Source organism: Anastrepha ludens, chromosome 2 (genome assembly GCF_028408465.1).
Source record: "Anastrepha ludens isolate Willacy chromosome 2, idAnaLude1.1, whole genome shotgun sequence".
Taxonomy (NCBI): domain Eukaryota; kingdom Metazoa; phylum Arthropoda; class Insecta; order Diptera; family Tephritidae; genus Anastrepha; species Anastrepha ludens.
In genome coordinates, this window is record NC_071498.1 from 22,117,110 (window position 1) to 22,129,588 (window position 12,479).

Genomic DNA, 12,479 nt, shown 5'->3' on the forward strand with positions numbered 1-12,479 from the left:
ATGAAACACAAACAGCAACCACGGCCTGGTTAATGATATCCCGACATCACATCTTCAGTCAGTGGCACGTAGTATGGAGGCCAGGTTCCAAGAGTGCAACTGACGTAATGGTCAGCATTTAGAGGAAATAATCTAAAAAAAATCGTCATTTGTCTTCTTTCCATTTGTTTATTTGAATATAAACTTGTATCATTAGCTATCCTCTTTTTATAATAATTTAGCTTTTAATTCCTAATTCTGCTACCGCTCAGCCTGTGATAGCTAGTTATAAGGCGATGGGAAGACTGAAGCCCCTTTCCTTGATGATGTTACTTGAATCGTAATGCTTCGCGCGGCTCGCTCGTCACGATCCGTCATGCATTCGATAAAGCTCAATCTGTTGTGTGTGGTTCGGTGTGCTGCTAAAAGCCAACTGAGCAATCAAGTTCAAATAAATGGCTTTCCTCTCTTACTCCTTTCTGCCCTATAATCTATGGTACAGTCTGTGCCAGAAAAAAGGAACCGCGATTATTAATGCGGTATAAAAAATATATATTTAAAAAACATGAAAGTATGTACAAAACTACGAGTCGCAATTACTCAATAAGCCGTGTAGTCTTCAGCGTTGTCGAGTATAGCCTGGCATATTCTTCATGCTTTGAACCAGCTTTACTGCGTAGTTCGTCGACTGATTTTGCGAACTTGACCACGAGTTGCTATTTTCTTGTTTTGTTGTTTCTCAATGTGTTTTTCTGAGAGCAGTGGTTTTGATGATGTGAGACGGTAGGATATGTTCACCTCCTTCAGCAGTCGTTCGATGGTGTTGATACTCACATCTATTCCCTTTTTAGGAAGAATTGTACCTGCTTTGCGTAGTCGCAAAGAAGGGTCCCGCTTAAAAAGTTGGACGATCATTTTATCCTGCTTTTTTCTCGTCACTCGCTTCAAGCCGCGCTGGGAAAAATAATCAACACTTTTGTACACCTTTTACCGCTGATTCCACATCACAGCCAACTTTTTTGATTGTTTAATTACTTTTGCAGCCGCGGCCCATGATAATTTTTGTTTGGTTGCGTTTACGGAAAAGTTTAGAACGACACTAACCTGAGTTAGCACTAGCGTCGTAGCCGTTAAGTGGGACTATTACGCAGCAAAAAGCAGAACGCAATATATTTTCAAGTGACAAGAAAAAAACTGGTTCTTTCCTTCTGACACAGACTGTAAATCCACTTAGAAGTATTAAAGTTCGAAAAAACCAAATAATACTAATAGTTGAAAATAACGGTTATTACAGGAAACAGTTATTATCGATATCTGCCGAATTAACGTTAAAACATTCGTATTTGTGTCTATGCACGGAAGACAAATCTCTGCGAAAGCAACAGCTGTTGCCATTGCTTGTCTTGATGTTACTTTGCCTTCCAGTGGCGCGTTGGAAATATTTACTATTTGAACACCAAAGCGCATGCCCGCATTTTTTGGCGTTTCATTTTACGTGACAGTGGAAATATGTATGTATGTATAAGCAGTTGTAATAACAATCGCTATCAATAACAGTGTAAATAAGAATCTCCGGACAACTTCAAATCAAAATAGCAAAATAAAAAAGTGCCGTTTAGCAGCAGAAGCAAAGAGAGCAGCAGAAAATGTGGTCAGTAAAAAATTTGTGCGCTAAATTGAAAAACAAATGCAGCTAATTAAATCGAATAATCAGAGCGAAATTCGGCGAACGCAGTATTCGTAGCAATAACTACAACAACATCAACAACGGCAATAATACCAATAACGGGCACAGCATAATTTGCAGAAGACGTAGAAATTTGTTGTGGAAAATGAGTGGTAGCGGTGGGGGTGGTGGTGGCGGCAGCGGCAGCGGACGTTTGGCGGCAGCACAATCACTGCAAAATGAGCACGCCGAAGCGCTACTGGTGCAGCTTAATGAGTTTCGCAAAAGTGAGCAGGTAAAGTGTGCTAAGGGGAATGGCGCCAAAAAGGGGGCGTAATTGGCAATGCAGCTGACTGGCAGTTGCCACGCCCAAATTGTTAAGAGTTCTAAATACTTTTCGTTTGTTGCTTGTTTCATTTTTGTAGTACACGGATGTTTGCTTGATTTGCGGCGATGTGCGGATTATGGCCCATCGAAATATACTCGCCGCTGCGAGTCCCTATTTCCAGGCGATGTTTGGCGGTAAGTGTCTACACAAGTATGTATTAACGTTTTTGTTTCATCAATTTTATTGCTTGCTCAGGCAACTTCCCGGAGAGCTCTCAGCGTGAGGTGCATATTCATGAAATGGATCCGCGCTGCTTGGAACTGGCGGTGGATTTCATTTACACCGGTCATTTGGATAACTACGTCGATTGTGTGCAGCAGCTCCTTGAGACAGCTGCCTTTCTGCAGTTGGAACACTTGCTCGATTTGTGTACAGATTATATGTGCGCGCAGCTGGACGCAGACAATTGTCTGGGCTTCAAACATTTCGCAGGTGAAAGCGATGCTAAATTGTTTTTTATAAAAACCATCAAATTAAATTCGGACTCCATCATTTCTTTTGATTTCAGAAAAGCAAAACAACTTCACACTGCTTGACTCGGCTTGTCAATACATTATTACACATTTTAAGGAGGTGGTTCAGAGTGAAGAGTTTTTGGAGATGACCTACTCAGAGGTAAGAATCTAAGAGCTAATGGTTTGAGCACATTTAGGCGGAAATTCATGGGTAGAGTGTGATAATTATAATAAGTAATATTCACAAATATCATAAGTAATACTGTGCAACAACAAGGGGACAACAAGGCTCTGAAATATGTATATTCTGGTAGGTAGGAACTTAAATTGGTTTTCGGCGCAGTTTTTGATCCAGAATTTATTGATTTCGAAGCTTCAGACACTTCTACTTTCCCTAAGGGTTATGCCCTTCATTCTGGGCTGTTTTACGTAACGCTAGGTTTCCTTGCCTCTGGAGCACACATGGCGTGGCCTGCTTGGCGTCCTTTGGAGTTAAGCCTTCTTTGAGATGCGTCGATACTATTTGGGGCCTGATCTACTATAAGGCCTTAGTATGGTGTACTGCGACAAGAAAACTGACATACTTAATGCCACTGGAAAGGATTCAACGATTCGCTGCTCTGTGCATAACAGGAGTGATGAAAACCACTCCAACGGCGGCGCTGGAAATGGTAGTCAGCATGCTGCCTATTGACCTTATGGCGGAAAACCTGGCAGCGAAATTCGCGAGGAGGTTGGAGTATTCACCTATGGAACCTTTGGGCATAGCTCAATAGGAAAGTGGAGCTCAGGTTGCACAGACTACATGACTCCGTCCTTTAATTGGAAGAGATGGTTTCGCACTACAATTGAAGAGGAGCGATGGCACAAAGGCATGAAGCCTGACCATAGAACATTTCACATCTATACAGACGGCTCTAAAACTTTAGACGGAGTGGGAGGGACCATTTACTGCTCAAAAATAGGGATAAGGCATCCTATCAAGCTGCCAGACCACAGCAGTATTTTCCAAGCGGAAGTTTTTGCTGTGGCGAAAGCCGCGGAGTTGGCCTACACCAGAACAAGAAAGAACTCAACAATTAATATATACGTGGACAGTCAAGCAGCAATAAAAGCAATATGCTCATATTGTATTAAGTCCAAAAATGTTCGACGGACCAGGGAGGCCATAGAAAGGCTAGCCGCAAACAGTAGGCTGCATATCTACTGGGTACCTAGTCACAAAGGCATTATGGGGCATTATTAAAAACGCGTTTAAAATGCCTGGGAGCCCCATTGTCTTTGAAAACTGAATACTTTCGGTATTCATAGAGGTCGGTCTCCATCTGGTATCGCTAGGGACCAAAAGGTCTATGCGTGGCTTGTTGCCAACCAGGCTAACCTAACCTAACCTACTCAGACAAGTATGGTTTCTGGCCTCCCCGAAGCTGGAAGTTTACACAGAAACCTGTCCAGTACTCAGGCTTGGCTTTGGGATAGCCCCATTGGATGTTGAAGCTTCTTTGGAGCCCAGTTTCTTTGTATTCTTCTTCCGTGGACAAACGGATCGTAGTTTCTGTCAGAGTCGATCCAAATTTATGAAATATCTACTTTCATATCATTACTCTTCGTCAGTCTTGCTGCTCTCCGTTAAGGAGTTAGATTTAGTGGAGGTTTGCTCTTCGACCTCTTGGTCTGTTGTGCTCCTATTATGCAGTTAGTACTTAGCGATCTTGGAGATGTAACTCAGTAACTGCAGTTTGCGTGCGTCTTGATGTTACTCGACAAATGGGCTCCGATCAGCAGATACTTTTTATGAGCAGCTTTTTCATGGCAGAAATACACTTGGAAATTTGCCATTGCCTGCCGAGAGGCGACCGCTATTATAAAAATGTTTTTATTCATTTTGCTGTTTCACCGAGATTCGAACCTACGTTCTCTGAATTTTGAATAGTAGTCACGCACCAATCCATTCGGCTAAGGCGGCCGCAGGTATAGGCAGACTTTACAAATAAGTAAAAATTAATAAGTTAAAAAATTCGTTCATTGCGACACCTTTCCGGTTAAATTTCAATATCTCTGTAAATTTTTCTCTGAATTCAAATCATCAGCTCTTCGCTACTGGCTTTCAATAGTTTAGATGATACAACAGCGGATTCAATGGTTTTATCGTTTTAAAGCCGCTTTGCTCATGAGTCGTTTGGTGGTATGAGTCGTTTGGTGAATATGTGAACCGCTGGAGTGAATGTCATTGTGCGTTACATAGTACCTTGGAGTGTTTTCCGATATGTGCATAAGTGTACTGCGGCCGTCTGTTGCAAAATTTCTTTACCTACATATCTTTAAGGGAAATATAGTTTTAGTCTTGAAACCATTTGCTTTCTGCCCTATTTTCAACAGAACTTTGCGCTACTTATCTTCTTGCAAGGCAATCAAGTGCTCAGCACCAGGTACTTTCGGTAGCACTTTCATCGTTTTTAGTAAAGAGCTTCCGTCCTAGTTCGTCTCTCGATATTGTTCAATTCTGGCTATCATTCTTGAAGATGGAGTCGCACTACTCGTACTTATCTGAGTGATGAAGAGTTAATTGTTAAATCGGAATCGGAGTTCATGGGAATCGAGTGCGCAAACTCCCCTTTTCTCGACGTAAAGTTTTCGCTGGGTTTTTGTTACAAAGAACTTCAGAAGTACCTTAGCTGAAAAACAGAGATTTTCTCGCTATTCCAGAAGCAAGCCGTTGAAATATGGACTACTATGGATAACTGCAAAATAACTAAACAAACGTGGCTCAATTTTAACAAATCCAGAACTGACGAGTTGTTAAGAAAGCAACGAGCAGATATATTCCGAACTACGTCAACAATAACTGGCCACTAGCCTATTGGAGACTATGCCAGGAAGATGAGGCGGCACAACGATAGATGTGGAAGCTGCAATCAAGAAGAATCTAAGGAAACAGTCTTTCATAATCTGTATGAGTACACCAAAAGCTGGGTGAAAGCACGTGGATTTTCGGAGGGCAGACTGAACTCGCCAATTAAGCTTTGGGCCATTGTTCGTCTCTTGGTCAACTGAACAGAATTTCAATCTTTGGTTAAAGCTAGAGTAGTTTGCTTATTTTTTAGTTTAAGCGGTCCCGGTGGTCCCGAGCTTGAAAATTTAGGATATTTTCAGGAATTTTACAATTTTACAAGAAAAGAAAAATGAAAGACGATATTTTAATTTTTTAGGCTTTCATATCTTTAACATACAAGAATGAAAAAAGCATTAATATCAATAATTTTAAAAATTTAATAAATTTTGAAATGGTCCTGAAAAGTTGGACCTGGACGGTGCTGTCCATTTTAGCTCTTCTATTTACCTGAAACACAAGAACCAAAAAAATTATTAATCAGTAGGACTGTAGCTATGTCCCCTACTAAAATAAAAAAAAAACAAAAAAATTTGATAAACTGGCGTGGTCTTGAATTTTGCACTCTAAAAATCGGGTTTTTTTCAGTTTTTTAATAAAAAAAATACGAAATAATTGAAATAAAAATATGATTCTAGTACAGGCTATAGCCATTGACGTTGTGAAAAACAAATTACTATTCAGACGATTCAGATGATTCGGTTGAATAGGCCGAAAAAAGTCGTTTCGAGATAAATGAGTAAAAAATCTGAGGTACAGGAGCGCGCGGACCGCTCTCTACCTATTTAATGGGCTGTAGAAGCTATAATATTGGGAAATTTTGCATGAAAATTTCGCAGTATATTCTTAGGATACAATATTTTCGAAATATCGAAAAAGCAATAAATCAATTTTTTGAATTTTCTAGACTTAAGAGAACCAGTTTTTGATATCATACTACGCCGTGAACTAAGAAGAACTAAGTAATTGGGAATTTTGTTTTAGATTAGAAAATCAAAGACAATTTCTTCATGGTACTAAATAACTTCATTCTGTAATGTATATCCCATTTTAGTCAATGACCTTTTGCCATCTTTCAGGCAGCATTATAGTTCCACGCTCATAAAACTTCTGGTGTTTATTAGCAAAAACTGAATCAGGTACGATTTGACATCATCAACTTTATTGAAATTTTTACCATTCAAGGAGTTTGCTAAGATCGAAACAAAAAGTAATCAGATGTTGCAAGGTCATGACTATATGGGGGGATGTGGCAAAATATCCCAACTAATAATTTTTGTCGAGTGGCCAAAGATGTGTGTGGCCTTGCATTGTCATGATGGAATACAATACTTTTCCGATTTGTCAATTCGGGCCGCTTTTCTTCAACTGCATTGCTTAATTTTGTTAGTTGCTCAATGTAGACATCAGAATTGAGCGTTCGGTTAGGTGGTAAGAGTTCAAACTAGACAATTCCTTTGTAATCCCACCAAACTGATAACAAAACCTTCTTTTGATGAATATCAGCTTTTGATGTTGTTTGAGTTGGTTCACCTGGCCTGCTCCACGATCTTTTCCGCTTGATATTGTTGTAAAGAACCCATTTTTCATCGCCAGTTATCAGTCGTTTTAAAAATGGATCATTTTCATTACGTCTCTTTAGCAAATCACAGCTGTTAATGCGTTGCGTTAAATGCGTTTCTTTCAGTTCGTGAGGAGCCCATGTATCGAGTTTTCGAACATAGCCAAGTTCTTTGAAGTGATTTTCAATGCATGTATGTGATACATGAAGCTTCTCTGCAATCTCACGTGTTGTACTGTACAATGCGAATCTATTATTGCTTTGATTAAAGCGTCATCAACTTCAACTGGACGACCAGAGCGTTTTACCTCTTTGAGTAAAAAATCACCAGAACGAAATTTGGTAAACTGCCGTTCTTTTAAGGCTTCGTCACCATAAACAGCACATAACTTTTTATGAGTTTGCGATTCGGTTTTCGCTTTGCGGAAATAAAAAAGCAAAATATGACGAAAATATTCCTTTTGATTTTCCAATTTTCAACGAACGCCAAATGAAAACTACGCAACCGATAAAAAAACTTTTTTTACTGATTGGCAGCTGAATTACCAGCTATCAAATAACAAAATGTGTTTTACATTTGTATTACATCTGCAAACCTAAAAATTCAACTGGAGCCATCTATGAGTGAAATCCGCAATTACTTAGTTGCCAACCCAATAGAATGCTGCTAAAGCTCCCATTTGTATGCTGCCCACAGGAGTATTAAATATCCAATACAATGCTCTTTTTTGTTATTTTATTTTCAGCTCAGCAATATTTTGGCCAACGATGCGCTCTACGTACACTCCGATGACGCTGTGCTTTGCGGCTTGACACGTTGGACTGAGCATCGGCCTGCAGAGCGCACAGCTAACTTGGCGCCGCTGCTTCGTTACATACACCCCGCCTGCGTAACAGCTGAGGTGGCACGCTCACTGCCCATTCTCAAACAGAGCGCGGAGAGCCAGAACTGGCTGCGCGATGTGCTGCACAGCGCCGACAGTGTGGAATGGCAAATTTTTGTGCTCGATAAAATGGGTCGCACACCAGATCTGCAACGCTTCGACTTGACATTCAATGAGGCCACGCAGCTCCAACCGCTGCCACGTCCAGCATTTGCAGTAAGTTTGACGGCACATAAGAATATTTTGTACGCCCAAGGTGGCAGTGTGGGTCGCAGCACATGCGAGTGTTTTTACTACAACATCTATCGTGATCAGTGGCATGAGTTGCATCCATTGCTGATGGAGCGTTCGCATCATCGGTCGGTCGTATTGAACGGGTGTTTGTATGCGCTTGGCGGGAATACTTTGCAAGGAGCAACCTGCTCAGTGGAATGTTTGAATTTGGTGACAAACAAGGCGACTTTCCGGGAGAATATGCTGGCGAAACGAAATGCAATGGGAGCGGTGGTGTGTGGTGAGTTTGTTCGTAGGCGAAAGGGGATTCAATATCTCAAACATTTATTCACACAGATCACACGCTCTATGTGATGGGCGGCGAGACGGATCATCGTTCACTTTACTCGGTGGAACGCTATGATCCGCGCGTGGGTCAGTGGCACGAGATGCCCGCCATGCGTGAGGTGAACAGCTATTGCTCGAGTGCGGCCATTGGTTCGCATATTTATTGCTGCGAGGGTCTAGGCAGTTGTATGGAACGTTTCGATTTGCGCGCCAATCGTTGGGACGTAATCAATTTTTGGGAAGAGCGCGAGTTCTATGAAATCTTCGCTGTGGACAATAAGTTGTATAGTGTTTCGGGTGAGGCCATCTCACGCTACGATGAGACGGAGAACAAATGGCAATGCGAATTTAAATTCACGGAATCGCGCGAATGGGACACAGCCATCGGCTTGCAAATGGTCAACTATTTGCGACTCTAAGATTTCTTAGAAATATGAAGTAGCAAAGTAATAGAGAGAGAGAAAAGTTTGATTGGTAGCTGGTAATTGGTAAGTGAATCCACATACAAATACAGTGGACGCCGGAAAAAAGTAACACCTATATTATCTGCTATGCAGCTTTTGCTGTGAAGATTGATGCGGCAACAACTTTTGTGTAATAAAAGTAGCAGAAAGGTGTTTACTTTTTTTGACGAAAAAAATGCGAAATGACATTTTTACGCGCTCGACCGAATTTCTATTTTTGTTGTGTTGTGCATTCGGAGCGAATGCACTTTAAAATGTATCCTTAATAGTTATTTACTAAGAATATGCATAAACATACATACACTGCGTTAAAAAGCTATAGCACTGGGATTTATTGACAATACTTGACAACTTATTTGTTTCTTATTTAATTTTAGTAATTTTTCTATGAAAATAAAGTTTATTCACCTACAAAAACCGCTAAAATCCGAGTTTAAAACGAAATTCAACAAATTTGCATTACAAAAATTTTTAAACTTTGTAATCAGCGGCAGGCTAATCTCCTACCCTGTCAAAAATCAAAACAGACTAACGAAACCAACACAAGACTGAGAATTGTCGAGGCCCTATGCTCCCGAGAGGAGTGAACAAGGAAAAAAAATCAGAATTTTTAGCAAAAAAAAAATAGAGTACATAGTCTTATAGCTTATTGAGTTTTACTACAATAAAGGACAAGTTCCAAATGGCTAAAAAGTCGCGTTGCTTTTTGACAATTTCGTTTTTCTGCAAACGTTTTCTTTTCTACGCTTTTGAGTACCTTTTCTTTAGAATTTGCTCTAAAATAAAGAGTAGCTTTTCCAAGCGCACGCCACGGATTTATCAAGCACCTCAAGATGACTGACACTGAGTGAAAATTAGACATCTTACATCGCTTTTAATTATTGCTAATGATAAAGAGAAAAAGCGGAGCACCGCTTGCAAAAAAAAACAAAAAATCAAAAATCAAAACAATTTTCATTTCAAAATTACACTACCAAAATTCGATGGACTATAAGACTGCCGCCGTAGCCGAATGGGCTGGAATTTAGAGAGAACGTAGGCTCGAATCTCGGTGAAAGGCCAAAATGAAGAAAAAGTTGTTTCTCATAGCGGTCGTTACTCGACAGGCAATGGTAAGCCTCCGAGTGCATTTCTGCTATGAAAAAACTCCTCTTAAAAAAAATATCTGCCGTTCGGAGGAGACTTGAAACTGTAGGTCTCTCCATTTGTGGAACAACATCAAGACGTACACCCCGAATAGGAGGATGAGCTCGGCCAAACATCCAAGAAGGGTGTACGCGCCAATTATATATATATATATAAGACTGCGTACTCGAAATTTTTCTTAAAATTTGGGTTAACAAGTGTGAAGTATTGATGAAAATTTGTTGATTTTTTTCATAAATTTGCTAGGAAAATGAATTAGATTTTCTTAAAAAATTATTAAAATTACCAAGAAGCAAATTAATTACCAAAATTCGTCAATAAGTCCTTCTGCTATAGTTATTTAAGGCACTACATATTAGTGGCACGTGCATATTATATGTACGTGCGTATATACATATATAAATCTAAAAGTTGTATTGCCAGTTGTATTGGCGTACAAGTGATTTTAATTGCATTAATTATTATACGAAAACGTAGTTTAAAAACTAATACAACTCAAAAGGAAAGAATGTTGATACACTCTGAAAATTGTATGGCAGAGTGATTTTAAGATTTTGATTAAATTTGAATAAAATAAATTTTAACGTTACATACTCCCCATAAATGGTGGCAGCCCTTGTTTTATTTAATGCGAAATGAATATTTATTGAATATTTGTTTTGTAATACCAAAACCACACACACATATTTCATATAGCGATGCTGCATACTCAGTTTTTCATACTCACAACAACTTAACGTTTTAAAGGACTTTAGAGTTTCTAAGGGTAGGCAGAGTTATCCATTGCGTATACGTAATTTGATGGAGGGGAAGCTCAACTAATCTTACGTTTATAGAAAAAAGTAAGAAGAACGGGTTTGATGCTTGTAGTACCATGTCATACACAAGGTGGCGCAAAATTAATCACTCTATCGAAAGATTTATCATTTTTGCAAATGTCGTCGTACGTCACTCATATTTGCCATTTGAGAATCAAAGTGCTGCAGTATACAAAGAACCAAGCAAAGGAGCGCGAAAAGCACAAAATAAAGATTTACCCCACTTAAAATAATTTTTTTATTTAGTATAAAAAAGTTATTAAAAAAAATATTGGATGATTAATTTTGCGCCACTTTGTATTAGCAACTACATATAATTAAGACAGCTCAAATTACTTTCTCATTTTGATTACCTGTTACGATAGTAGCTCCTAATCTGGTCTCTACATTGGTCCTCTCTTCTACTTGTAATACAGGGCGGGCCAAATAAGACCTACTAATGATAAACACAAATAACTTTTCTTTTTGTTTTTATACATTGAATATATTTTATGGAAATTATGTATGAAATATTACATCAGACAAATGCCCACCATTTTTCTCGCTACAAATATTGGCTATTTTTAACGCCTTTTCCATTACACCACGTAATGTTTCTGGTTGAAAGCTCAGTATTTCCTCTCGAATATTTTGCTTCAGCTGTCTAATAGTCTCTGGTCTATTAAGTTACACTTTGTCTTTTAAATATCCCCATAAAAAGAAGTCGGGCGCAGTCAAATCTGGCGAACGGAAGTCCAAGGCCAAGGGAAATCTGAATTTTTGGAAATCAGACGTTCGCCAAAAATTTCACGCAGCAAGTCCATAGTTTGCCTAGCAGTATGCGCAGTTGCTCCATCTTGAAACCATCTGAAACCACAAATTAGGATATTGCTCCGCCATTGGCTGCAAAAAGTTTTCACTTAATGTTCTGTAAGAAGCTCCTGAAATCGATTCCGGCATTTCATCCTCATTTTCGAAGAAATATGGACCGATACCTCTACATAGTGGCTATAACACGGCACCAAATAGTACATTTAAATGGATGCAACTGATGTTGGTGTGTTGCCCTTGGATTTTCAGAGCCCCACAATCTACAGTTTTGTTTGTTGACATAACCTTTTAAATGGAAATGCGCTTCATCCGTCATCAAAACATTATTTAACAAATCAATTTGTGTGGCTAATTGTGTAAAACGAATAGCATTTTGTAGTCGTTGTTGGTGGTCTTGCGGTAGCAGTGCTTGCACAATTTGAATTTTATATGGGTACATAAAGATAATTTCGGTACCTGGTCACAGTGACATTGCTGGAAACTGTGAAGCCGACGAGCTGGCCAGACAAGGGACCTGTGAGGCGGTGTGCCCGCGAAAGAAAAGGATCGGGATACGCGCTCTACTCCTGGAAGGATGGGCTTTGCACCAACTCAGCGAGCGCTGGGTAAGTACACGAACGTGTAGGGTCGCGAAGTCCTTCTGGCCACGTTTGGATAGGAGGCGTTCGAGGGATATTCTGAGGATGACAAAATCTCATCTGTCAAATTTCGTGGACATCCTCACGGGGCACTATCCGCGGGATACATGTACATGCCGTGAGACTCGGAATTATTTCGAGTTCTTTTCCCATCAGCTGTATGGAGGGTGAGATGGAATCATCTCAGCACCTGCTCCTTAGCTGCCCAGCTCTCGCGGG

At 39.8% G+C, this 12,479-nt stretch overlaps 1 protein-coding gene across 2 annotated transcripts; it reads left to right on the forward strand.

Annotated features, from left to right (window-relative positions):
* Positions 1-1,516: 1,516 nt before the first annotated feature.
* On the forward strand, positions 1,517-10,585 carry LOC128864908 (kelch-like protein diablo). 2 transcript variants are annotated; one of them, XM_054104680.1, is made up of 7 exons: positions 1,517-1,630; positions 1,694-1,940; positions 2,071-2,167; positions 2,229-2,465; positions 2,542-2,648; positions 7,686-8,337; positions 8,394-10,585. In XM_054104680.1, the coding sequence occupies exons 2-7, from the start codon at positions 1,812-1,814 to the stop codon at positions 8,801-8,803; spliced, it is 1,632 nt and encodes a 543-aa protein (XP_053960655.1). In that variant the 5' UTR covers positions 1,517-1,630; positions 1,694-1,811; the 3' UTR covers positions 8,804-10,585. The 2 variants fall into 2 exon arrangements, with proteins under 2 accessions (XP_053960655.1, XP_053960646.1); XM_054104671.1 differs by having other exon boundaries at positions 1,517-1,940.
* The last annotated feature ends 1,894 nt before the right edge of the window (positions 10,586-12,479 follow it).

Bases quoted from the DNA above. Each gene is read 5' to 3' on its own strand.
- LOC128864908 (XM_054104671.1), top strand. From the start codon at position 1,812: ATGAGTGGTAGCGGTGGGGGTGGTGGTGGCGGCAGCGGCAGCGGACGT. The intron at 1,941-2,070 runs GTAAAGTGTGCT...TCATTTTTGTAG, and splicing joins AGTTTCGCAAAAGTGAGCAG to TACACGGATGTTTGCTTGAT. The intron at 8,338-8,393 runs GTGAGTTTGTTC...TTATTCACACAG, and splicing joins AATGGGAGCGGTGGTGTGTG to ATCACACGCTCTATGTGATG.